The 24092-nt window shown below is 39.2% G+C and overlaps 1 protein-coding gene across 15 annotated transcripts in view; it reads right to left on the bottom strand.

The window, feature by feature from the left end:
* The window catches only part of CADPS (calcium dependent secretion activator), a 471095-nt gene that overhangs the window by 351615 nt on the left and 95388 nt on the right, over nt 1-24092 (bottom strand). For all 15 annotated transcript variants that reach the window (XM_086367063.1, XM_086367067.1, XM_086367064.1 and 12 more), the window contains exon 2: nt 1175-1288. In XM_086367063.1, the coding sequence (XP_086223189.1) occupies nt 1175-1288 (114 nt within the window). The remainder of the gene's footprint in view (nt 1-1174; nt 1289-24092) is intronic.

Raw genomic sequence — 24092 nt, 5'->3', positions numbered from 1 at the left:
TCATTAGCAAGTTGATGACTATTAATTTTCAAATTTAATTAATAGATAGAAATGGTGCTTTCTTGTAATTTATATCATTAGTCAAATGAGCTTTCTAATTAAGATCTGCAATCTGCAAATTTACAAACTCATGAATTACTCTAAACATGGAGAATTATTGATAAGTGTCTGCCTGGTCTCAACTGGTTTCCAGATTTTGATAAAAGGGGGGATAATTGGTTTCAAGCCCTGGCAGTTTCTAAACAGAACCTTCTTAAATATATTTAGGTTATTCACTGCCACACAAACACTGTAATTGCAGATCTCATTTCCATTCGCCCTTAAATCTAACCAAAAAATATATCACATCAGATGAAGCACTAAATTCGACCCTTATTGGCAGTCATTAACACTGTTTGTAAAATGAAAAAAAAAATTAAATCTGACATATATAAAAACAAATCAGACTTCTAAAACAGATCCAAATAGAAATTTCATTGAGGAAAAAATAGCATGCAAAATGAGTCTGTGGACGGACCTAGCAAACATCAAGGACACAAAGGCTGTTTACTATTAAAGGCTAACTAGCAAACCAATCAATAATATTTTCACAAGATCTCATTGCAATCTTGCTCCACTCTTTCCATGAAAGAAGGAGTCAAATGCTTAGCAACAAGAAGGAGCGTTTCACTGAATCAATCAATGAACATTTTTAAAACATCTACTGAGAAACACAGCGCTCAAGGGCAGAATAAGCATGTGCTCATTGACTGAGGCAGGGACACCAGTGTTTTTGTTTTAAAACAATTTTCTACCTAAAAACTGAGTAAAGAAAGGAAAAAAGGAGGAAGGCATTTTAATAGCTGTGTGACTTTGAAAAATTGACCTAACTTCCTTGAGCCTCAGTCTCTTCATCAGTAAAATGGGAATAATATCACTGTTGTCAAGATTAAACAATAAATGGTATGTAAAACACTCACCACTCTTCCTGGTATAACAATTTACAGTTTCCCTCACCCCTTGAACAAAATGCTTCTTTATACTCCTTAAAGTTATAATCAATCACAGACCCCTTGACCTCAAGAAGGATGGCCCTGTAGAAGGCCAAAGCTACTGTTCTCACTGACCAGTATTTCAGAAACCCCAGACTCCAGGTTTGAGCAGTGTCGGCATTCTTCTGTGCGGTGAACCTTACCTCATAGTAACTCTGGACAGCGTTCATAAAGGCTTCGTCAGCCACGATTTGGGTTTCCCCATTGAGGAAAGCCTGAAACCGGTCCTTGACTGTCTGCAGCTGTTGTTTGCTGATCTGTAAGAAACAGAGGAGGAGGAGATGGTGAGGACCTTCTCTAAACAAGGGTCACAGTTGCTTTATATTGAAGATGCCAGGCCCATTGGCATGCTGGAGCTGGCGTGTACTGGCATGTGGAAGCTGACTGCTATATTTGCAGAAATTCTGTGAGGCAGCTGTTAAACATATCATTACTAAAAATTAATATAAATTAGAGCTAATTTATATTAAAAACAAAATTCAAAAACTCAGAATTCAATGCTTCCTGATTCTTTGATTATTTGTGTTTTTGAGATTATTTACATCTATTGTATTTCCATGGTGGAAATGATAGATAATGGGTTGCTACCATACATTTCTTCCCAGTTTTGCATTCAATTATTATTTTTTTATTTTATTGGCAGATATCCACCAAGGTGGGAGAACCCAGAAATTAACCCACATATACATGACTCACTAATATACGGCAAGGGAGCTAAGAATACTTAATAGGTAAAGGACAATGTCTTCAATAAACGATATTGGAAAACCAGATATTCACATGCATCAGAATGAAACTGCACTCCTATCTTCTACCACACACACACACAAACACTTCCCTGATAACTCAGTTGGTAAAGAATCCGCTTGCAGTGCAGGAGATCCTGGTTCAATTCCTGGGGTCAGGAAGATCCACTGGAGAAGGGATAAGCCACCCATTCCAGTATTCTTGAGCTTCCCTGTGGCTCAGCTGGTAAAGAATCTGCCCCCAATTTGGGAGACCTGGGTTCAATCCCTGGGTTAGGAAGATCCCTTGGAGAAGGGAAAGGCTACCCCCTCCAGTATTCTGGCCTGGAGAATTCCATGGACTACAGCCCATGTTGTCACAAAGAGTGAGACATGACTGAATGACTATCACTTTCACAAAAATTAGTTCAAATATGTTAAAGACTTAAATGTAAGACCTGGAACTGTTATCCTACAGAGGAAAACATAGGGTAAAGCTTCCTGACATTGGTCTTGGCAATGATTTTTTGGATATCACACCAAAATCACAAAGAATAACATCAAAAATAAACAGATGAGACTATATTAAACTAAAAAGCTGCCACATAGCCAAAGAAACAATCAGCAAAAGGAAATACAATCTATGGAATGGGAGAAAATATTTTCAAATCATTTGCCTGGTAAGAGGTTAATACCCATAAGACATATACCTCAATAGAAAAAAAAAAAGATTAAAAAATGGGCAGAGGGCTTGAATAGACATTTTCCCACAGAAGACATACAAATGGCCACTAAGTACATGAAAAGATGCTCCATTTTACTCATCATGAGGGAAATGCCAATCAAAACCGCAATCACCACACACCTGCTAGAGTAGCTATTATCAAAAAGATAAGATATAAGTGTTGGCAAAGGTGTTGAGAAAAGGGAATTCTATTAACCGTTGCTAGAATTGGTACAGCCACTGTGGTTTTTGAAAAAATTAAAAATACAACTACCATATGCTCTAGCAATCCCACTTCTAGGTATACATTCCCAGGAAGGGAAGGAAGACACTCTCTTGAAGAGATAACTCCTTCCCATGTTCATTGCAGTATTATTTATAATAACCAAAATATGGAAACAACCTACTGCTCATCAATGTATGAACAGGGAAAGAAAATTTGATATGTATATATGGGTGTGTGTACATACGCACATACATATACATTCATAATACATACATTGGAATATTATCATACGTACACACACACACACATTGGAATATTATTCAGCCACAACAAGAAAATCCTCCTTTTGCAATAACACCTAGGGACCTTGAAGGCACTATGCTAAATGAAATAAGTCAGACAGACAAAGACAAATATTGTATGCTCTCACATATGCAGAATCTAAAAAAGCTGAACTCATAAAAATAGAGACATAGAGACTACAATAGTGGGTACTGGGGGCTGGGGGTGGGGGAAATGGGATCAAAGAGTGAAAATTTCTAGCCATAAGATGAGTAAGTTCTAGAATTCTAATATGGATTAACATAGTGGCTATAATTTATATTACTCTATTAAGTACTTGAAAGTTGTAAAGAGAGTAATGTTACATGCTATCACAAGAGAAAAATGGTAATTATGTGAGGGGATATAAGTGTTAACCAACCTTCTTGTGGTAAGATTCTGTAGAATATGCATGGACTGAATTGCCACACTGAATGTCTTAAACCTATGTATGTTATATTTCAATCATATTTCAATAAAGCTTGGGGGTATCCTGCTAAGTGCAGCATGGAAATAGACAAAAGTTTTTAAACTGTACTGTTATTCCAGGGTGTGGCATAGATAACTGGAGCAGTAGGTTATATGTGATTCTCTACGTCATCAAGCCTGCCTTTCTTCCCCACTTAGGAAAGCATCCCTGAAAGATTCCTGTTTATTTTCTCTTCTCCCTCCCTTATCTAGCTGTGTTCCACTGTCTTTCAGTCTCAGGAAGCCCTTCCCAAACCCTAGCCTATATTTGCCTGCTAAGTAATTCAAGGCCACATCATGTATTCTAACTACTTGTTCAGTTCAGTTCAGTTCAGTCGCTCAGTCGTGTCCAACTCTTTGCGACCCCATGAATCGCAGCACGCCAGGCCTCCCTGTCCATCACCAACACTATTTGTTATGATCAAATTTGTTAGATGATCTGTCTCTTCTTGCTATTTTGTTCACTGATGTTTCCCCAGGGCCAACTTAGTGCCTTAATACATGCCAGGTATTCATGTTAAATGGATGAATGAATGAAGTGTATAGAAGATAAATTATTTTTGAACATCCTTTCATCATTTCTAATTTAGCTAAAAAGAAAGTCAGCTAAAAACTTTGCTCTTTTAAATGTTATTCATACAAAGTCATGGGTTTCTCTGGTGGCTCAGACAGTAAAGAATCTACCTGCAATGCAGGAGACAAAAGAGATCAGGTTTGATTCCCTGAGTTGGGATGATCCTCTGGAGAAGGGCATGGCAACTCACTCCAATATTCTTGCCTGGAGAATTCCATGAACAGAAGAGTCTGGTGGGCTACAATCCATGCGGTCACAAAGAATCAGACACGACTCAGTAACTTTCACTTTTTGTACACCTCCTAATTGACCATAGGATGCTGTGTCTGAGAACCGCTGCTCTAGTAGAAAGATGAAGCAGATCATTTCAGGCCCAGTTCTATCAACCCCTGTGTCATCTTGGAAAAGTGACTTATGTTTTCTGAGTTGGCCAAACTTACAATTCATTGCTGGAATAGGGCCATGATTAAATAAATAAATGTTATCTCATCCTCAGTTTTCTTACTTGCAAAATGGTAATAATCCTAATTACTCACTACCTTGGGATAGTTATAGCTATTCAGTGACATGATACAAGTTCTTTTATTTTTTTTTAATAATGAGTTTCTATATACATTGAGAGTGTTTTCATCACTTGAGTCAAAGAAAGTTTTGCTAGTAGAAAATAAGGCTAAAAGCTATAGGAGACTGAAGCCTGGTGTGAGTTTTGACTCCATCAGGAAATGAATTGAAGCAGAACAGATTTTTGAAAACAGATATACACGAAAGTTGGGGTGCTTTAGCTAATTTTTCGTACTTTGGGAGAACTGGGGAATGGTGAATTTGGAGGCAGACGTAGAGGGCTTCCCTGGTGGCTTAGTGGTAAAGAGCATACGGGCCAAGGCTGGAGATGCAGGTTCGACCCCTGGGTTGGGAAGATCCCCTGTAGAAGGAAATGGCAACCCACTCCAGTATTCTTGCCTGGGGAAATCCCATGGACAGAAGAGCCTGGAGGGTTAAAGTCCATGGGGTCACAAAAGAGTCAGACAGGATTTAGCAACTGAGCAGCACAAAGGAGTTAGATTTGTATCAGATTCATAGCTGTTTTTTTCTAGAATACCAGTGGCCAATGTCAGTGTAATTTTACATTTTCTAATAATCTTCATTTTCTAGTCACATATCAAAAAGTAAAAAGCAGGTAACATGAATTTTCGTATACTTCATTAGTCCCAACACGTCAAGATACTATCACATTGATTGTAACTATTAGAGAAATTACTAATAAAATAGTTTACATTCTTTTTTTATACTATGTTTTTGAATTCAACGTGTGTGTGTGTGTGTGTGTCTGTGTGTGTTTTAGTTGCTCAGTCGTATCCGAGTCTATGTGACCCCATGGACTATAGCCCCCCGGCTCCTCTGTCAATGGAATTCTCCAGGCAAGAATACTGGGAGTGGGTTGCCATTTCCTTCTCCAGGGGATCTTCCCAACCCAGAGATCAAACCCGGATCTCCTGCATTGCAGGTGGACTCTTTACCAGTCTGAACCACCAGGGAAACCCATGTACACCTAAAGTACATCCCAGTTCAGAACAACCCCACTGCAAGTGTTGAGTAGCCACATGCACCAAGTACAGCATGGGCCTAGAGCAGGGAATAACTCACTTCTACGCTGTGTAAGCTTTACTGTTCTAACCTGAGTATATTGATTATCAGTGGAGTTGTACAGAAAATCATAGTTATAGTTATATACACTGAAATATCAGGCAGCAGTTGATTTGCTCATAAAAATGTCACCATCACATGAATTTCTTTTAAGCAGGCTGATTTGAGTCACAAATCTTTACAGTACAGAACTAGCTGAAGCATCTTACAGAATTTCTTGCTCAGAATTCCTTCCAAGTCTGGATCCATACCAACTCTGCTAGATTTGGGAGTTGGATGCAGTGAGGTGATGGCGCAGGAATGGAAAGGAAAACCATAAACTGTGCTTTTGCCTTAATTGCTTCAATAATTAACATAAAATGAGATGCACACAATCTCGAAGACAAGGATTGCTGACCCAAGCCATATCCATTATCACTCTTACCTTTTGTTAAACAAGCCTAGTGCTCATTTATTCAAGAAATATTTACAGATAACTTATTGCCTGCCTGGCCCTGGCCCTGCCCCAGGCCCTGAGACCAACAAAACACACCATTTCTCATCTCACCCACCAGGGCTAGGCCCTGACGAATCAAAAGCAGTAAAAGATTGCCCTCAAGGACCCTGCAGTCTAGGTGGAGAGGAAAAGCATACAAAAAACACACAAAAGTATGGTTTAGGGTTTCAGAGGAGAGAGATTACAGATTATAAAAATCTCAAAACCAAATCCGAAATGGATATATGTATATATGTAACTGAATCACTTTGCTGTACACCTGAAATTAACCGAACATTGTGAGTCAGCTACATATACTCCAATATAAAATTTTAATTCCCACAAATGGAATCGTTTATTTAAAAAAAAAAAATCCCTGCCAAAAAGAGAAGGCCTCCAGGAATATTCATTTCAATTGAGTTCATAGAACCCAAGTCATGAAGCCTTACAAAACATCCCCCACTTCCCTGGATACCCCAAGCTCCAGGCAGGAGAGTTAAGGACATGAATTCTAGAATGTGTTTATGTCTGGGCTTGACACCTGCCCATCCATGTTCACTTCTTTTCTCACGACGAATCAAACAAACATTGCACCATTTAGTCAACTCACTAGTTATATCTCACTAGGCAAACAACTAACTTCTGCACACCTCGGTTTTTTATCTGTAAAATGGGGCCAATAGTGACCTCATAGGATTGTTCTCAGGGTGAACTGGAATAAGTAAACTATTCATTACGGAACCTGGAACAACATGAATGCTCAATGGACATCAGCTGCTGTGATGATTCATTCTTAAGTCTTTGCCTACCATTCCCTCAAGAAAGCACGCCTATGGGAAAATTCATTATGTATCCACAAAATCCAGCCCCTGAACTACTTTCCCAGGAGGAATTTTCTACTTGTTCATATCTTTGGTCACAACTCTAAGTGTACATGCATTGGACTGTGAAGTTGTTCTGAGCACCAGTCCTTAGAGGTGGGGTCAGGAGCCAGGAGTTGAAAATGTGGGCTTGGAGTCAGAGAGATGTGAGTACAAATACTAGTGAAACCCCGCATTTCCAAAGTGGGTGACCTTGGGAAAGTTATTATCCCCGAGCCTTTGCTCTTCCTGTGCTGGACTAGCCAAAAAGTTCATTTGGGCTTTTCTGTGAGCTGTTATAAAACTCGAACAGATTTTTTGGCTAACCCAACATAACATGGGGATTACAAAACCAACTTCTTAAGGCTTCTCTGGAGAGATGAATAGGACCCGGGATGATGTAGCCAAGGATCTTAGCCCACTCTCCAGATCAAAAGAAAAGTCCAGTGACAAGGGGCAGACCACAGACCAAATGTCCATGGCCCTAAATAATGCGGCCTCTGTACACTCCCAGCCTCTGGTCCCACTGTGTTCTCCACTTACTCTGCTCTGGCCACACTGACCTCTTTTCTCCTTCTCAGTGCACCCTGACCTTTCTTTCCCAGAAGCCTTTGCACCTGCCATTCCCCCTGCCAGGGATACTCTTCCCCTTCCTCTCCCCAAGGCTGTCAACTTCTCACCCTGAAGACTCAGCCTACTTGGTATCTGCCAGGAAGGTCTTCTCAGCCCACCCTGCCTACCATGATGCTCCCCTAAACTGCTCTCTATCAAGTTGCCCTAGACCCTGTGCATTTCCTCCACAACCATTACCACAGTCAGCATATATCTTTTCTGAGATAAATTTAACTGAATTATAACCTGCATGTAGAAAAATATACACCCTAAGCACAGAGCACGAGACATCTTCACACAGTGAAATTTCCTGTGGAAATAATTCTCTTTTCAAGATGACCTGGACCCCAGAAGCTCCTGTACTTTCCCAAAAGCATTGCCCCTCTCCAAAGGTTACCTGACTTCTATCATCAGAGACAGATTTTGTCTGTTTTTGAACCTGATGTCAGTGCAGTCAAGCATTATGAGATTCTGGCTCATGGTTGGGGGTAGCAATAGCTTGTTCATCCTCATTGCTGAGTAGTAAAGCATGGTATAACTTTGTTCTTTATCCATTCTCCTACTGATGGACATCTGGACCTTGTTTCTCTATTTTATGATTCTACTAACTTTTCACTGTTTATCTCCCCACAAGAGCATCTGTTTCACAGGTAATGAGAATCACATCTGTCTTGTTTACTGCTGTGCTTCTAGTGCCTGGCACAAAATGAGCTCTGATCAAATATGTGTTGAATCAATATGTAAGGTTACTGAGTAGTTAATAAATCCCAGGCACAGTGTTAAAATTGAAAGAAAAAAATGACCAAGGCACACTCTTAGTTCTCAGTTGTCTCATAGTATAGTCAGAGATCATATTCATCTTTGATTCCTTAGTATCCTTTCACTGAGTGTATGAGTGAATGAAAATCTCTCTTAGGAACTCCCATAAATAACCAGACTAAGAACCAATCTGTAGGATAGAATTTCTCTCTGGATAAAAGTAACTGACCTACATAGGATTGAATCTTGAAGGTGACCTTGCATGAACACACCAAGATAATTGGCCAAGAGTAGCTGACTGTACAACTCTAAATAGACAAACAGGCCTCTATGAGCTGCTTATGAACAGAATCCTCCTAAAATAGAAGCCCATCTCAAAGCACTCAATATGTATGGAATCCTCTTGTGCATCAGATCAGAATTCAGAATTGAAGTAATGAGTTCCAAGAGCAGAAAACCTGAATGATGAAAGGTAATTATTGCAGAGGAAAGTGCTGCAGTGGCGTTTGCTAGAACTATTCAAGCATTCTTGGTTCAATCCACCTCATTAAACGAGGCCTGAAAATTTCCCCTGCATTTCAGGCAGTATGCAATCTACTGCAGCATTCTGGAGAAGTACCTAATGGGACCCACAGTGAAGAGAAAACCACACATTCTAAGGGCTGGTCTCAGGAGAGGCAATGTTGAAGTCAGAGTAAGCTCAGGTCAAATCTCGACCTGAATACAAGTCCTTGGGCATGCAGTAACTTGGGTTTTCCCGTCTGTAAGTAGCAAATGATCTTATCTACTTTGTAGGGTTTTTGTGAGAATGAGATGAAATATATATAAGATAGCATAGTACATGGTACAGAGTAAGGTCTCAGCAAATAAACAAAAATAAGTATTATTGTTACCATTTAGTTTTTCCTTTTTCCTTTTCAATCTTTTAATCTTATTTCAATGCTCCTTTTTTTCCCCTTGTTTATTCAATCACTTGAAATTACATTTACCCCTTCTTGTTCCTCCCAATTTAGAAGCTGAAAAGCCAGCTACTCTTTCCCCAGCATCCTTGCAACATAGGTAGCCATGTGACAGAGGCAGAAAACTACTGAGGGTCTTCTGGAAAAGCTTTTGAATGAAATTCTCATAAAAAGGAGTACATCTGGTAGTGTAACACTTTCCTTCTTTGCTGCCTCCTTCTTTTGCTGAGAATAGATATTTTGTCCAGACTTGTGCAGTTTATTGTGTGACCATGAAGGAAGGTTGATGTTGGTACTTTTGAGGAGCTGCATGAATGTCTGTAAACACCCATCTGTGGCCTTCTCATTATGTGAGAAGAAAAGGAATCACTATTGGTTTAACTCATTGTGTGTTTTCTCTTGCTGCTAAGTCACTTCAGTCGTGTCCGACTCTGTGCGACCCCATAGACGGCAGCCCACCAGGCTCCCCCGTCCCTGGGATTCTCCAGGCAAGAACACTGGAGTGGGTTGCCATTTCCTTCTCCAGTGCATGAAAGTGAAAAGTGAAAGTGAAGTCGCTCAGTCGTCTCCAACTCTTAGCGACCCCATGGACTGCAGCCCACCAGGCTCCTCCGTCCATGGGATTTTCCAGGCAAGAGTACTGGAGTGGGGTGCCATTGCCTTCTCTGGTGTTTTCTCTTACTTGCAGGCAAATGCTTTCCTAATGGATACATGTGGTTTTCTCTAGGCATGAAAGAAAGCATGCTTCCTAAAGTGCTTATTGGTTAAAATGCTTCCTATGACAGGAGCAATGTATTATGAAGGAGGGAAGAAGCAATGCTTACTAAAAGAATGAATCTAATATGGTAGCATTCTGACAACTGGGAAAAGGTAACAAAAATTGTTTTTGAGTGTAAAGAGAAGTTTCAATTACACACATACATGAAATCCTTCTCTAAAGTACAAGGTCAGCACTGTAGATTACAACATGAGCTATGACTTTTCTTTGTCAAAAAAGAAACTTGGGGGGACTTCCCTGGTGGCCCACTGGTCCAAACTCCCAGCACAGGGGGCCTGAATTCAACCCCTGGTTGGGGAACTGGACCCCACATACCATAACAGAAGATGCCACATGCCGCAGCTGAGACCCAGTGCAGTCACATAAGAAATGATTTTTTCTTTCAAGAAATTTTTACTTCATTATAGAAAATAGGCAAAAATATCAACAAGTGCTTTAAAAACTATAAGTTTAATCCAGAGCAATGAGGGCAATGTTGATTTAATTTCTTTTCCTTGAAGGTTATCGAAGTTTATGTTGTTGGCTCATTAATTTTATTCGTAAATAAAATCTCCTCTTTCTACAACTAGACTAAAATATTTTGTACAATAAATGAACTCTTGCGTTCAGGAAAATTAAAAATCATTCTTCTCAATTTCTACATCATGAACGTGTATACACCATATCCTGAAAAAAATATGTTAATGTGAGTTTCAAGCATTTTGCTTGAGAAGGAAAATTTTAAAGGCTTTATCACATAAAAAGATAATAATTCTGAAATGGAAGTTGAAGGCGCAAAATTATGGAAGATGGAAGTTACAATGCAGCTGTAACTCTGATTTTCTCTTTGTGACATGGTTTCCCAAATTCAACCATTCAGGTAATGCTTTCATGAGTATGCCCCCTCTATATACCAACTATTAGTGAAGTGAAGTCGCTCAGTCGTGTCCGACTCTTTGCAACCCTGTGGACTGTAGCCCCCTAGGCTCCTCTGTCCGTGGGATTCTCCAGGCTAGAATACTGGAGTGGGCTGCCATTTCCTTCTCCAATATACCAACTATACTACTATTTATTTTAAGTTTTGTCCCAAATGTATTTCAAATAGCTTCATTTTTAACTGAAACTTTAAACAATAATAGCTGTGCAGGCACAGGCTTTATGTACTAGCTATAGCTAACATAGAGATCTACTCTAATCTTGTATACATCTCCCACATTTTTAAAAGTGCTTCTTTAGAAAAAATTTTTTAATCTGCTATATATAAATGTTCTTGCTCAATTTTTTAAATTTAGGGCAGCAGCTGAATGTCTTTACATTAATTACTACCTGTAAAAAAAATTAACTCTGAACTTTTAATTCGTTAAATAATAGAAAGACAAACCAACCGTTTTACTCCTAAAAAACTGTTGGGGCAGAAGAGAAAGAACAAAGTATTCTATGACCCAAGAAAAGTGACCTTCGTAGGAGAATTTAAACACTGATTAAACTGGAATTTTCTGAGAAAATATTTAGTAGAAGAGAAAAAAATTAGGAAAAGATGAATCTAGAGAATGAATCAGACTAATAGTGGGATTAAAGCTGGGATGAGAGGAGGTAAAGGGCACAGTACAGGTAGCGGCAAAGAACAGGAGGAGAAGGAGGAGATAACTTGTACACACACTGCAAAGCTCTTAAAAGTTGGATTAAACATCCTGCCCCTTAATGCAACACTCACAGTTTAAAGAAAAAAAAAAAAACAGATTACATTTTTTTCCAATTTGGAAGCACTCAGGCAGCATTCAACTCATATTTTCTGACAGGTGGTTAAAGATGCAGGCTTAGACCCAAGGCCTCATGGAGAGTTGTTCTAGTTGCCACAGGTCTCAAATATTTTGGTTTCAAGTCTCTTTACACTTTGATAATTTATTGAAGAATCCAGAGAAATTTTCATGATGCAGTTTACATCTGTTGATGTGTATTGTAATAGAAATGAAAACTGGATAGTTTTAAATATTTATGAACTCATGGAAAATAACAATATATTTTCCATGTGTTAAATCTAAATAACACTTTAAGAAACTAACTGTATTTTTCCCTGGTGGCTCAGGTGGTAAAGAATCTGCCTGCAATGCGGGAGACTCAGGTTGGGAAGATCCCCTGGAAAAGAGAATGGCTACCCACTCCAGTATTCTTGCCTCGAGAATTCCATGGACAGCAGAGCCTGTAAGGCTACAGTTCATGGAGTCACAAAGAGTCAGACACAACTGAGCCACTTACACTTTCACTTTTCAAAAATCAGTGAAATCAATGGCAACAGGATATAGTACTGAAAATCTCCTTAAAAAATTAACAGAAGACAGCCGGATTCTCGTATCTGTTTCTGCAGTCGGTCTGTTGTGATATGCTGTTTTGGTTGAAGCATGTGAAGAAAATCTGGCCTCCCACAGATACATGGTTGAAAAGGGAGGAATATTTTAATAGCTTTTTGAGAGAGATGTGGATTATCTTTGACAATATACCAAAGTTCAGCCAGAATATTTTCTTAAAAGTTAGTTGCGATGTAAAATTGGAAACCTCATCAACGTGACTGGGGAACAGCAAGCTTTTATGCTGTGTTTAGAGCATTGCCTCTATGGGCATATGTTAAAACACAACAGCATACAGGTTTTTAAAAAGCCATAGAAAGGTGGTTGTTTCTGTTTAGTCGTTAAGTTGTGTCCGACTCTTTTGCAATCAGAGCTGCATCTCCTGCATTGTAGGCAGATTCTTCACCACTGAGCCACTTGCTAAGTCCCTGGGGGAGGGATAAATTAGGAGTTGAGGATTAATATATACATACTACTATATATAAAATAGAGAAACAATAAGGACCTACTGTACAGCAGAGGGAACTCGACTTAATACTCTGTTATAACCTATATGGGAAAAGAATCTAGAAAGGAATAGATACACTGTATATACATAGCTGAACCACTCTGCTGTACTCCTGAAACTAACACATTGTAAATCAACTGTGTCTGTGTGAGTGTGTGCACACACGCACACTTGGTTGTGTCCTACTCTTTGTGACTCCACGAACTGCAGCCCATAGTCCATTCATAGTCCATAGAATTCTTTCAATTCTGTGGACAGCTCCTCTGTCCATAGAATTTTCCAGACAAAAATACTGAAGTGGGTTGCCATTTCCTACTCCAGGCGACCTTTCTGACCCAGGGATAGAACTTGCATCTCCTACACTGCATGCACATTCTTAATCACTGGGCCACTTGAGACGCCCAAAGTCTATACCCTAATAGAAAAATTTAATTTAAAAAATAAAATAAAAATAAAACAGCACAAAGTAGGGAATGAAGATGACTGTGATGTTTCCTCCTGTACCACCACTGAGCTCTATGACTGTGGGCAGCTTACCTAACTTGTGTTGACATGGGGATACTTATGTACACTCTAGATTTTGGAGATTATATTAGATAATTCATTAAAACAAACTAAAGTTTGAAAATAAAGCTACAAGATAACTTTTTCACCTTTTTTTTTTTAAATCATGCAGAGCAGTGTCTAACAAACCTACCCAGACATCACCACATACTCATAGGTTTGTTTCACCTATTTGTTTCTATTGAATAGAGCTCAGATTCTGTGAAGCTAGAGTTTAACTTCCATAATATTGATAAGTTGCAAATGATTTCTGTCTGGTAGAAAGAGATCATCTCCAAAGTTACAGAATTATTGACACTGACCAATTTTGAACAGAACTTAGAAAACTCATTTTAGCATCCCTTTGTGGGCTGAATATATAAATCGCTTCTCCTCTAATACACTTTGAATTAGTTTTCCTTTCTTCTGGTCCTTTTAATAAATAGTTGAATAAATCTTTGGTAAATGCTCATTATGTATTCATATGTGAGTCATGTTTTTAATTTTTTGAAAAATATACTTTGACAATAGGTAAAGACTTACCACAGAACTTGGCAGTTAAGTGCTACCAAGTAAATGTTAGTTCTGTTCTCTCTTTCTCCAGGACTCAGTTTCTAATTTATAAGGAGGAAAGGTTGGACTAATGTTTATTAGGGTTCCATTTGCTTAGCTGGATGAGTGGCTGCTAATGTGCATGGGACCTACTGGAGACAGGTAACCTCAGGTGAGGGAACACACGCTTACTTACTCACATAACCTGTAACAAGGGGCTTGTGATAGGGTAGACACCACAGTCTCCCTGAGCATTGTTCACTGCCCGAGAGCTCACAGCAGACAAAACTACGAGGCCCACAGCAACTGAGCTGGGTGCTGCCAAGCACAAGAGCAGTGAATCTGTAGGCAGGAAGCACTTTGAGGGTATGTCAGGACATGCATGTATTGACATACTTCCATTAAGAAATACAGAAGTCATTCCTACGCAATCCTCTTCCTTTCAAAGAACAAGCAGCTTTCAAGTTGGGTATAGAAACCCAGAAAAGAGCAGATAATGTTGGGTCAGCCTCATGGGCCTCAGATAAACAGGAAATGGCACACTGGACACCCAGCGTGGGGAGCCGAAAATCCTGAAGCAGAAACAGAAAGAGGGGCAGTGTGGGACAAGGCTGCTGGAAACAGCACGGTAAATTCTGCTAGGAGGGCACAAAAGACAGGAGTGGGGAGAAAACTACTCCTGGGGGCCAGGACATGCTGTGCAGGTGTAGAGGGCAGATGGCAAGTTTGACCCCTGGGTCAGAAAGGTCCCCTGGAGTAGAAAATGGCAACCCACTTCATATTTTTGCCTGGAAAATTCTATGGACAGAGGAGCCTGATGGGCTGCAGTTTGTAGAGTCACAAAAGAGTAGGACACAACCAAGTGTGCGTGCATGCACACACACACACAATTGGTTTACAATGTATTAGTTTCAGGAGTAGGGCAGAGTGGTTCAGCTATGTATATACAGTGTATCTATTCCTTCCTAGATTATTTTCCCATATAGGTTATAACAGAATATTAAGTCTAGTTCCCTCTGCTGTACAGTAGGTCCTTATTGTTTCTCTATTTTATATATAGCAGTACTCTTGCCTGGAAAATCCCATGGGCAGAGGAGCCTGGTAGGTTGTAGTCCATGGGGTTGCTGAAGGTCGGACAAGACTGAGCGACTTCACTTTCTCTTTTCACTTTCATGCATTGGAGAAGGAAATGACAACCCACTCCAGTAGTCTTGCCTGGAGAATCCCAGGGACAGGGGAGCCTCGTGGGCTGCCGTCTATGGGGTCGCACAGAGTCGGACACGGCTGAAGCGACTTAGCGGCAGCAGCAGCAGCAGCAGCAGTAGTGTGTATATATCACTCCTCAACTCCTAATTTATCCCTCCCCCAGGGACTTAGCAAGTGGCTCAGTGGTGAAGAATCTGCCTACAATGCAGGAGATGCAGCTCTGATTGCAAAAGAGTCGGACACAACTTAACGACTAAACAGAAACAACCACCTTTCTATGGCTTTTTAAAAACCTGTATGCTGTTGTGTTTTAACATATGCCCATAGAGGCAATGCTCTAAACACAGCATAAAAGCTTGCTGTTCCCCAGTCACGTTGATGAGGTTTCCAATTTTACATCGCAACTAACTTTTAAGAAAATATTCTGGCTGAACTTTGGTATATTGTCAAAGATAATCCACATCTCTCTCAAAAAGCTATTAAAATATTCCTCCCTTTTCAACCATGTATCTGTGGGAGGCCAGATTTTCTTCACATGCTTCAACCAAAACAGCATATCACAACAGACCGACTGCAGAAACAGATACGAGAATCCGGCTGTCTTCTGTTAATTTTTTAAGGAGATTTTCAGTACTATATCCTGTTGCCATTGATTTCACTGATTTTTGAAAAGTGAAAGTGTAAGTGGCTCAGTCGTGTCTGACTCTTTGTGACTCCATGGACTGTAGCCTTACAGGCTCTGCTGTCCATGGAATTCTCGAGGCAAGAATACTGGAGTGGGTAGCCATTCTCTTTTCCAGGGGATCTTCCCAACCTGAGTCTCCCGCATTGCAGGCAGATTCTTTACCACCTGAGCCACCAGGGAAAAATACAGTTAGTTTCTTAAAGTGTTATTTAGATTTAACACATGGAAAATATATTGTTATTTTCCATGAGTTCATAAATATTTAAAACTATCCAGTTTTCATTTCTATTACAATACACATCAACAGATGTAAACTGTATCATGAAAAGCAAGTAGACCACAGGAAGACAGAGGTGTTACAGAGGCCGGGCGTTCCAAGTCTTTGCATCTCAGAGATCATCTTCTGGAAGGAAACTCTTTTATTTTAGAAATGAATAAGAGACCAGAGTAGGCTTTTACATCCTCTACTACACTGAAATTTCTTCTTTCTTTTTGGTTCTCAGATTGATTGAATTTTGTTCATTTTGTTTTTGTTCTAAAGAAAACCTTCAATACCAAATTCTACTCATTCATACCCTAATATTGCTCACCTCCCTTGTCTCCCCCAATCCTCCACCAATATTATGCTGACGTCTACTCTGCTAAGAAGTCTAGATATTTGGTGTGGGTGGAAAAGAGGAGAAGCATCATTCTGGAACTTGTTGAAAAACTGAAAAAATACAGGATGTCCAAAAGCAGGAGACACACAAAGGTGAGAGGGAAAAAAGCAACTCCCCCTTTTGGCAGTTTTTGCACAATGCGGACTAATGGGGCATGCTTAGAGTTTAACATCAACACTGACCAAATTTCTGGAGCTCAAATTCATACATCTCTCTATCCATTCACTTATTCATTCATTCACATTCAACCAATTATTTATAGTGCATCACTACATGTCAAGCACTGTTCTAGGTACCGAGGATCCAATGATAATTTTAAAAAGCAAAAAAAAAAAAAAAAAAAACCTTTTCCTTTTGGAAGGACGAAAGAACAAGGAGGGTCAGCCACTCCGGTTGACCTTTGTGATACCTAATGGATGGTATGAGTTCATGACCAATGTTTTACTTAGTGTACAATAAGTGAAGTGAGTGAAGTCGCTCAGTTGTGTCTGACTCTTTGTGACCCCATGGACTGCAGCCCACCAGGCTCCTCCGTCCATGGGATTCTCCAGGCAAGAATACTGGATTGGGTTTCCATTTCCTTCAAAAGAAGAGGTAAATTCTGATTTATAAGTTACGCTATGGTCTCCAAAGGGGGAAATAAAATGTCCTCAAGGGTGAAATTTGGCTATGAAGGACAACCAACTTTCTTGCTCTGGAAGGACATACAGAGTTGTGCTATATAACTCTGGACAGGAGGAAAAATAGCCAAAGAAATTGTCCTTGGTGCTTAATCACTGCATTCTAGGAGTTTTGAGTACACTCTAGACTCTTACTTTTCTAACAGCACCATCTTCCATCCTTCCAGAATATTCTTGTGGTTCCAAAAATTGGCAACAGGATGCAGCGGTGGATTGTCACATTAAGATTTGGTTCTTTTACAAGAATACCTCAAAGGCAGTATCTGAATTTCTATCAGTAGTCACATAATGACTAGTTCTCATCCTTTTGGAATCTTAATAGCCCTTGATGACAATTACCTAGGTTCATTATTTTGGGGGGTTGTGACAGGTGGTACTCTTTCTTTTTTCACATATTAGCTGGAAGAAGTCTATAAAGACAAAGTTTCTTTTATCAATTGTTGTTTACTCTGAGGTACAGATCACACAAGAAAGGCCAAAAAAAAAAAAAAGCTTGGTAGTTTATCCTATCAAAATAAAAGATTGGTTCCTTACCATCTGTGGAAGAGATGGTAAGAAGAGTATGGCTCTCCTTGAACAAAGGTGACCCAGTCTGAGATCTAGGGGAGCATCAGTAAAAGGCTGACTTTGTTTCAAGCACAACTGGGAATGGTGCACACTACGTTTTTCCATCATCAAGAACTTCTATTTTCCCCTCCGTGGACCCAAGTCCTGAAAGTTGCCTCCTTTCTAAAACTTTGCATTTATCACCTAATAATGTTTTCTCCCTTATTTTTTACTAATTAAAGGCCAAGTAAACTTTGAGCTAGGGCTTCCCAGGTAGCTCAGCAGTGAAGAATCCACCTGTGATGCAGGAGACGTGGGTTCGATCCCTAGGCAGAGATTGTCTGGAGAAAGAAATGGCAATCCACTCCAATATCCTTGCCTGGGAAATCCCATGGACAGAGGTTCCTGGTGGGCTACAATCCATGGGGTTGCAGAAGAGTCGGACATGACCTAGTGATTAAACAACAACAAACTTTGAGCTTCTAGCAGCAGTACCTTCACAATGAATTGGTAGAATTCCAGGCCCAGTATTTTAGTTATCCTGGGATAATAAAGAAACAGCAAATGAAAATCCAGGTTTGGGAGCTAGACAATAAGGTGTGGTTGGAATCCCAGCTCATCATTTATTAGTTGTGTGATCTCAGGCAATGCACTAACCCATGAGTTATCATTATAAAGTTAGGTGAAAGTCACTCAGTCGTGTCTGACTCTGTGATCCCATGGACTGCAGCCCGCCAGGCTCCTGTCCATGGAATTCTCCAGGCAAGAATACTGGAGTGGGTAGCCATTCCCTTCTTCACGGGATCATCCTAACCCAGGGATCAAACCTGCATTGCAGGCAGATTCTTAACCATCTGAGCCAGTAGAGAAGCCCACAACAAGTTTTTAAAAAGCAATGCCATTCATTAAAGTATTACTTAAAAGAGCAAATGCCCACCTTTGAGGACTGATTGAAAATACTACTGTATCACATGCAATGGAGAAGTGTATAATTGTAAGAAAGGAATGGAGAATAGTTTAAGATACTGATATGGAATATCCTCCAGTATGTATTGTTAACAGGAAAAAAAAATAGGCAGAGAAATGTGTGTATAGTATGATACTATTTATCTAAGAGAAAAGGAGAGAAACACACACACATTTATAATTAAAAAATGGAAGATAAACCAAAGTTTAAAATGAAAATGGTTTCCAGATTGAAATCTCTGAATACCATTTCCCATGAAAACTTACCAGCATTCCTCTGCTAATTCCCTATCTGAGGCATGTAATGTACATGATGACCCCTATCTTACTAGAAATTAAGGGAGCTATCAAAGACTGCTGGAATCTTGTTAAAAGGAATCAGGAACCAATTAGAGGAGGCTCTCACTAGCCAGAGATGATTTGAGAATCAATAAAAATAATAACTACCCAGAATGTCAAGTATGTTCAAATCATAATAGTACTCAAACAAAACAGAACAAGACCCATAACTGATTCTCTTCCACAGATGGTAAGGAATCAATCTTTTATTTTGATAGGATAAACTACCAAGCTTTTTTTTTTTTTGGCCTTTCTTGTGTGATCTGTACTTCAGAGTAAACAACAATTGATAAAAGAAACTTTGTCTTTATAGACTTCTTCCAGCTAATACGTGAAAAAAGATAGAGTACCACCTGTCATAACCCCTCAAAATAATGAACCTAGGTAATTGTCATCAAGGGCTATTAAGATTCCAAAAGGATGAGAACTAGTCATCACGTGACTACTGATAGAAATTCAGATACTGCCTTTGAGATATTCTTGTAAAAGAATCAGATCTTAATGTGACAATCCACCACTGCATCCTATTGCTAATTTATGGGAATTGCAGATGATCAAGTTAAAAAATTAAAAGGAGGTGCAATCTGTAAGTTCCAGACCATGGGAAACTGTTGAAGACAAATGACCTGATAAAATCAACAACAACAAAAAATCTGCAAGCAAAAATAATGATGAAACATTATTTTAACTTTAAAATAGAAAGAGAGGAAAATCTATAGATTAAAAAAAAACAGAAGTGTCATACCAACCAATGATAATATGGACCTCATCTGGAATCTGATTTGAGTGAACAAACTAAAAACATTTGTGACATCTCAGGGAAGTTTGAAAACTAGTTGGATTTTGATTAGGAAATTGGATTGATTAGGAAGTTGGATTTTTATTAGGAATATTGTTAACTTATCAAGTGTAATAATGGTACCATGGGTTATGCTTAAAAAAACAGTTCCTTATATTTTAGAGAGTCATACTAAAATATTTACAGGTGTAATGATATTATGTCTGGGATTCACATCATCATAATTCAGTAAGGAGGCATGGGGAGTGTAGAGGAAACGACTGACCATGAAGTGAGGTTGAAGGGTGGATACATGGGGGCTCGTGACACTAACCTCTCTCCTTACTTATAAACATTTGATATTTTCCATACTTAACAAATAGTTTTTCTCAAAGTAAATGAGTGATTGAACTCTGATGGTAGCTGTGTAAGGGGCAGGCGCAGGGAATGTTAGTGACCAGGGCTCTTTAGAGCAATTTAACTTCCCCACCATAACAATGCTGAATCTCAATCTCCTAATACTATAAGTTTCACCTGCTTGTACTGTATTTTGAATAATTTAAAAAACTGGAATAGCCTTTTTATAGAAATGCAGTGTTCACCCAATTCATGAATGGTAAGATTTCTAGCCATTCCCCAAACTGAAAGAATCCAGAAAAAGAACTCAATGTATTACCATTAAAGACCCATCAGCTTCCACCTCACTTCTAAGGTGGTTATGTTAATGAACACAGAATCATCACAAATAAGGAAATGGCCGAATCAAAATTTCCTTTCTTACTCTGCCTCAGCCTATTAAGAATTACACAGACGAGCTCTTCAAATCTATCAAGAGGTCAGCCCTCCCCAGTGCAAAGTTATGAGAAAAATATTTGATAGATGGATAATCATCATTAACAGTGAATTAACAGTGAACTATGTCCCATGCAGACTATCTTGAGATGTTAGCTAATGATGGCTTGAAGCCATCACAATTAGCAAGACACAAAAACACCAAGCATCTTAGACATAGAGACAAACTCTTTAAAAAAACAAAACAAACAAATCTGGTGTTATGGGAAGAGCAATTTGAAGCAAATAATGTTTTCAGAAATGATTTATTTATTGTGTGATGTTAAAACATATCCATATATTGATGTATCTTAAAAATCTCTTTAAAATAATGGAAAAAATTTTATAAGCCTGATTAATCAGCATTCAGAAGTTTTGAATTTAGAGTTTTAGTGAGTTGTAAACAAATTAAAAAATATATAAAAATGCACTTGCAGAACAACAACAGATTGACATAAGAAAAGACAGCTATGCGCTAGGTGGATTTCAACAAAAATCTTTGCACAATTGGTGGGAAGAACTGAAATATGGTTAACTTGATCTCCCCATAGTTCATTCACTGTTGATGATGATTTTCCATCTATCAAATATTTGTCTCATAATTTTGCGATGCCCCCCCGAAAAAAAATGTGCAGCCAAAAAAAAAAAAAGTGACGCCAAATTTCCATTTGGATCTAAGGATCTTCCTAATGCATCATTTCCAGTTTTGACCAACTAGTGAAAAAAACCTCAGAACTGAGCCTTTGAGCTACTTATTCAGAAAGTGTTAAACAAAAATTTCAAAACTACTGAAGAATATAAACAGGTAACTTTCACCAAAACATCGATTATAATTACCTTTTTATGATATCAAAAATATTTCTGTACTGTTGAAAAATATAACAAAATAAAATATTTCATCTTTTGTCCATCTTTCTCCATTTATACTTTATTTTATTATGTATATATTAGTATGGTATTACTTAATAATAAATAAATATAAAAGGGGCATTAGCAAAATGTTTTACTGATGGAGTGTGTGTTCAAAGGAGTTTGCAAATCATAGATATATAGTGATTAAAGATCTTCATTCTGGAATCAGACTGTTTGAATTCTAGACCCACTGCCCAGTAGCTATATGATCTTGAGAAAACAGATTGGCTTTTCAAAGCCTGAGTTTTTTTGTAAAGTAGGCATACTCTTAGTATCTTCATTGTGATTGCTGTAAAGATTAAATGGAGCTACTATATGACATTGCAGCTTTGTCCCTGGCGCATGCAAAGTACTTGAAATGATAGGTACTAGTCTCCTCCTCCTCCTCTTCATTGCCATCCCTGTGGTCACGCATGCCAAGATCACCATTATCATGCAACACAGCAGGCTGGTCACTACCATCTATGTTATGCTCTAAATATTAAAATTTAAGTAACCTTCAGTGTGTCTTTGAGGGAATCTCACAGTTGTGTAAGAAATTCCATAACTTATTTTGGCAGTTTTATCTTAAAGGCACGACTGCTCAACTAGGTCAGGTGTCCCTCAAGGCTCCTTTGAATAACATGGTACATAACACACACACAGTCAACTCTGAAATAACTGAAGGGCAGAGATCGCAATACCTTTCCTACGAGTTACCTCCCTTAATTTGTTTACAAAGCACAATATGTGAATGAAAACTAACAGGCTCTTGGAAAAAAATCAGCAAGGGCACAATGACAGCAATTTTCACCATACGCATCCTTTCTCTAGCTTCCTCTCAGGTTCTGCTTGTGTGACAGCATTATATGGTTTCTATAGCTCTGGGTTTCCTTAGATGAGAATAAACTGAGTTAAGATGGAATTGAGATAAGCATGCACTTTATTAGGGGGATACCCAGAAAGCTGGTGACTCCTAGAAAGTTACTCATTTCTCAATGTTCACTTAAATGTTTCATGCCAGAAACAAAAACTCAAACAACCCAATCTTATATCTAAAGGTCCAAGGTCACGGGCGGCGGCCGAGAGGAGCTACCCCACGTCCAAGGTAAGGAGCAGCAGCTGCGCTTTGCTGGAGCAGCTGTGAAGAGATACCCCACGTCCAAGGTAAGAGAAACCCAAGTAAGATGGGAGGTGCTGAGAGAGGGCATCAGAGGGCAGAGAGACTGAAAGTACAATCACAGACAACTAGCCAATCTGATCACACGGACCACAGCCTTGTCTAACTCAATAAAACTAAGCCATGCTGTGTGGGGCCACCCAAGATGGATGGGTCATGGTGAAGAGGTCAGAGAGAATGTGGTCCACTGGAGAAGGGAATGGCAAACCAATTCAGTATTCTTGCCTTGAGAACCCCGTGAACAGCATGAAAAGGCAAAAAGATAGGACACTGAAAGATGAACTCCCCAGGTCAGAGGTACCCAGTATGCTATTGGAGATCTGTGGAGAAATAACTCCAGAAAGAATGAATGGATGGAGCCAAAGCAAAAACAACATCCAGTTGTGGATGGGACTGGTGACAGAAGCAAGGTCTGATGTTGTAAAGAGCAATATTGCATAGGAACCTGGAATGTTAGGTTCATGAATCAAGGCAAATTGCAAGTGGGCAAACAGGAGATGGCAAGAGTGAACATCGACATTCTAGGAATCAGCAAACTAAGATGGACTGGAATGGGTGAATTTAACTCAGATGACCATTATATCTACTACTGTGGGCAGGAATCCCTTAGAAGAAATGGAGTAGCCATCATAGTCAACAAAAGAGCCCGAAATGCAGTATTTGGATGCAGTCTCTAGAATGACAGAATGATCTGTTTGTTTCCAAGGCAAACCATTCAATATCACAGTAATCTAAGTCTATGCCCCGACCAGTTAGGCTGAAGAAGTTGAAGTTGAACAGTTCTATGAAGACCTACAAGACCTTCTAGAACTAACACGCTCAAAAATGTCCTTTTCATTATAGGGGACTGGAATGCAAAAGTAGGAAGTCAAGAAACACCTGGAGTAACAGGCAAATTTGGCCTTGGAGTACGGAATGTAGCAGGGCAAAGGCTAATAGAGTTCTGCCAAGAGAACTCACTGGTCATAGCAAACACCCTCTTCCAACAACACAAGAGAAGACTCTACACATGGACATCACCAGATGGTCAACACCGATATCAGATTGATTATATTCTTTGCAGACAAAGATGGAGAAGCTCTATACAACCGGCAAAAATAACCTGGGAGCTGACTGTGGTTCACATCATGAACTCCTTATTGTTATATTCAGACTTAAATTGAAGAAAGTGGGGAAAACCACTAGACCATTCAGGGATGACCTAAAGCAAATCCCTTATGATTATATAGTGGAAGTGAGAAATAGATT

The sequence above is a fragment of the Bos grunniens genome, chromosome 22 (genome assembly GCF_055505025.1).
Source record: "Bos grunniens cultivar Pamir isolate PY7600 chromosome 22, Bosgru_T2T1.0, whole genome shotgun sequence".
NCBI lineage: Eukaryota > Metazoa > Chordata > Mammalia > Artiodactyla > Bovidae > Bos > Bos grunniens.
The sequence above is the reverse complement of the archived record's forward strand: the minus strand, read 5'-3'. Positions and strand labels throughout refer to the sequence as shown.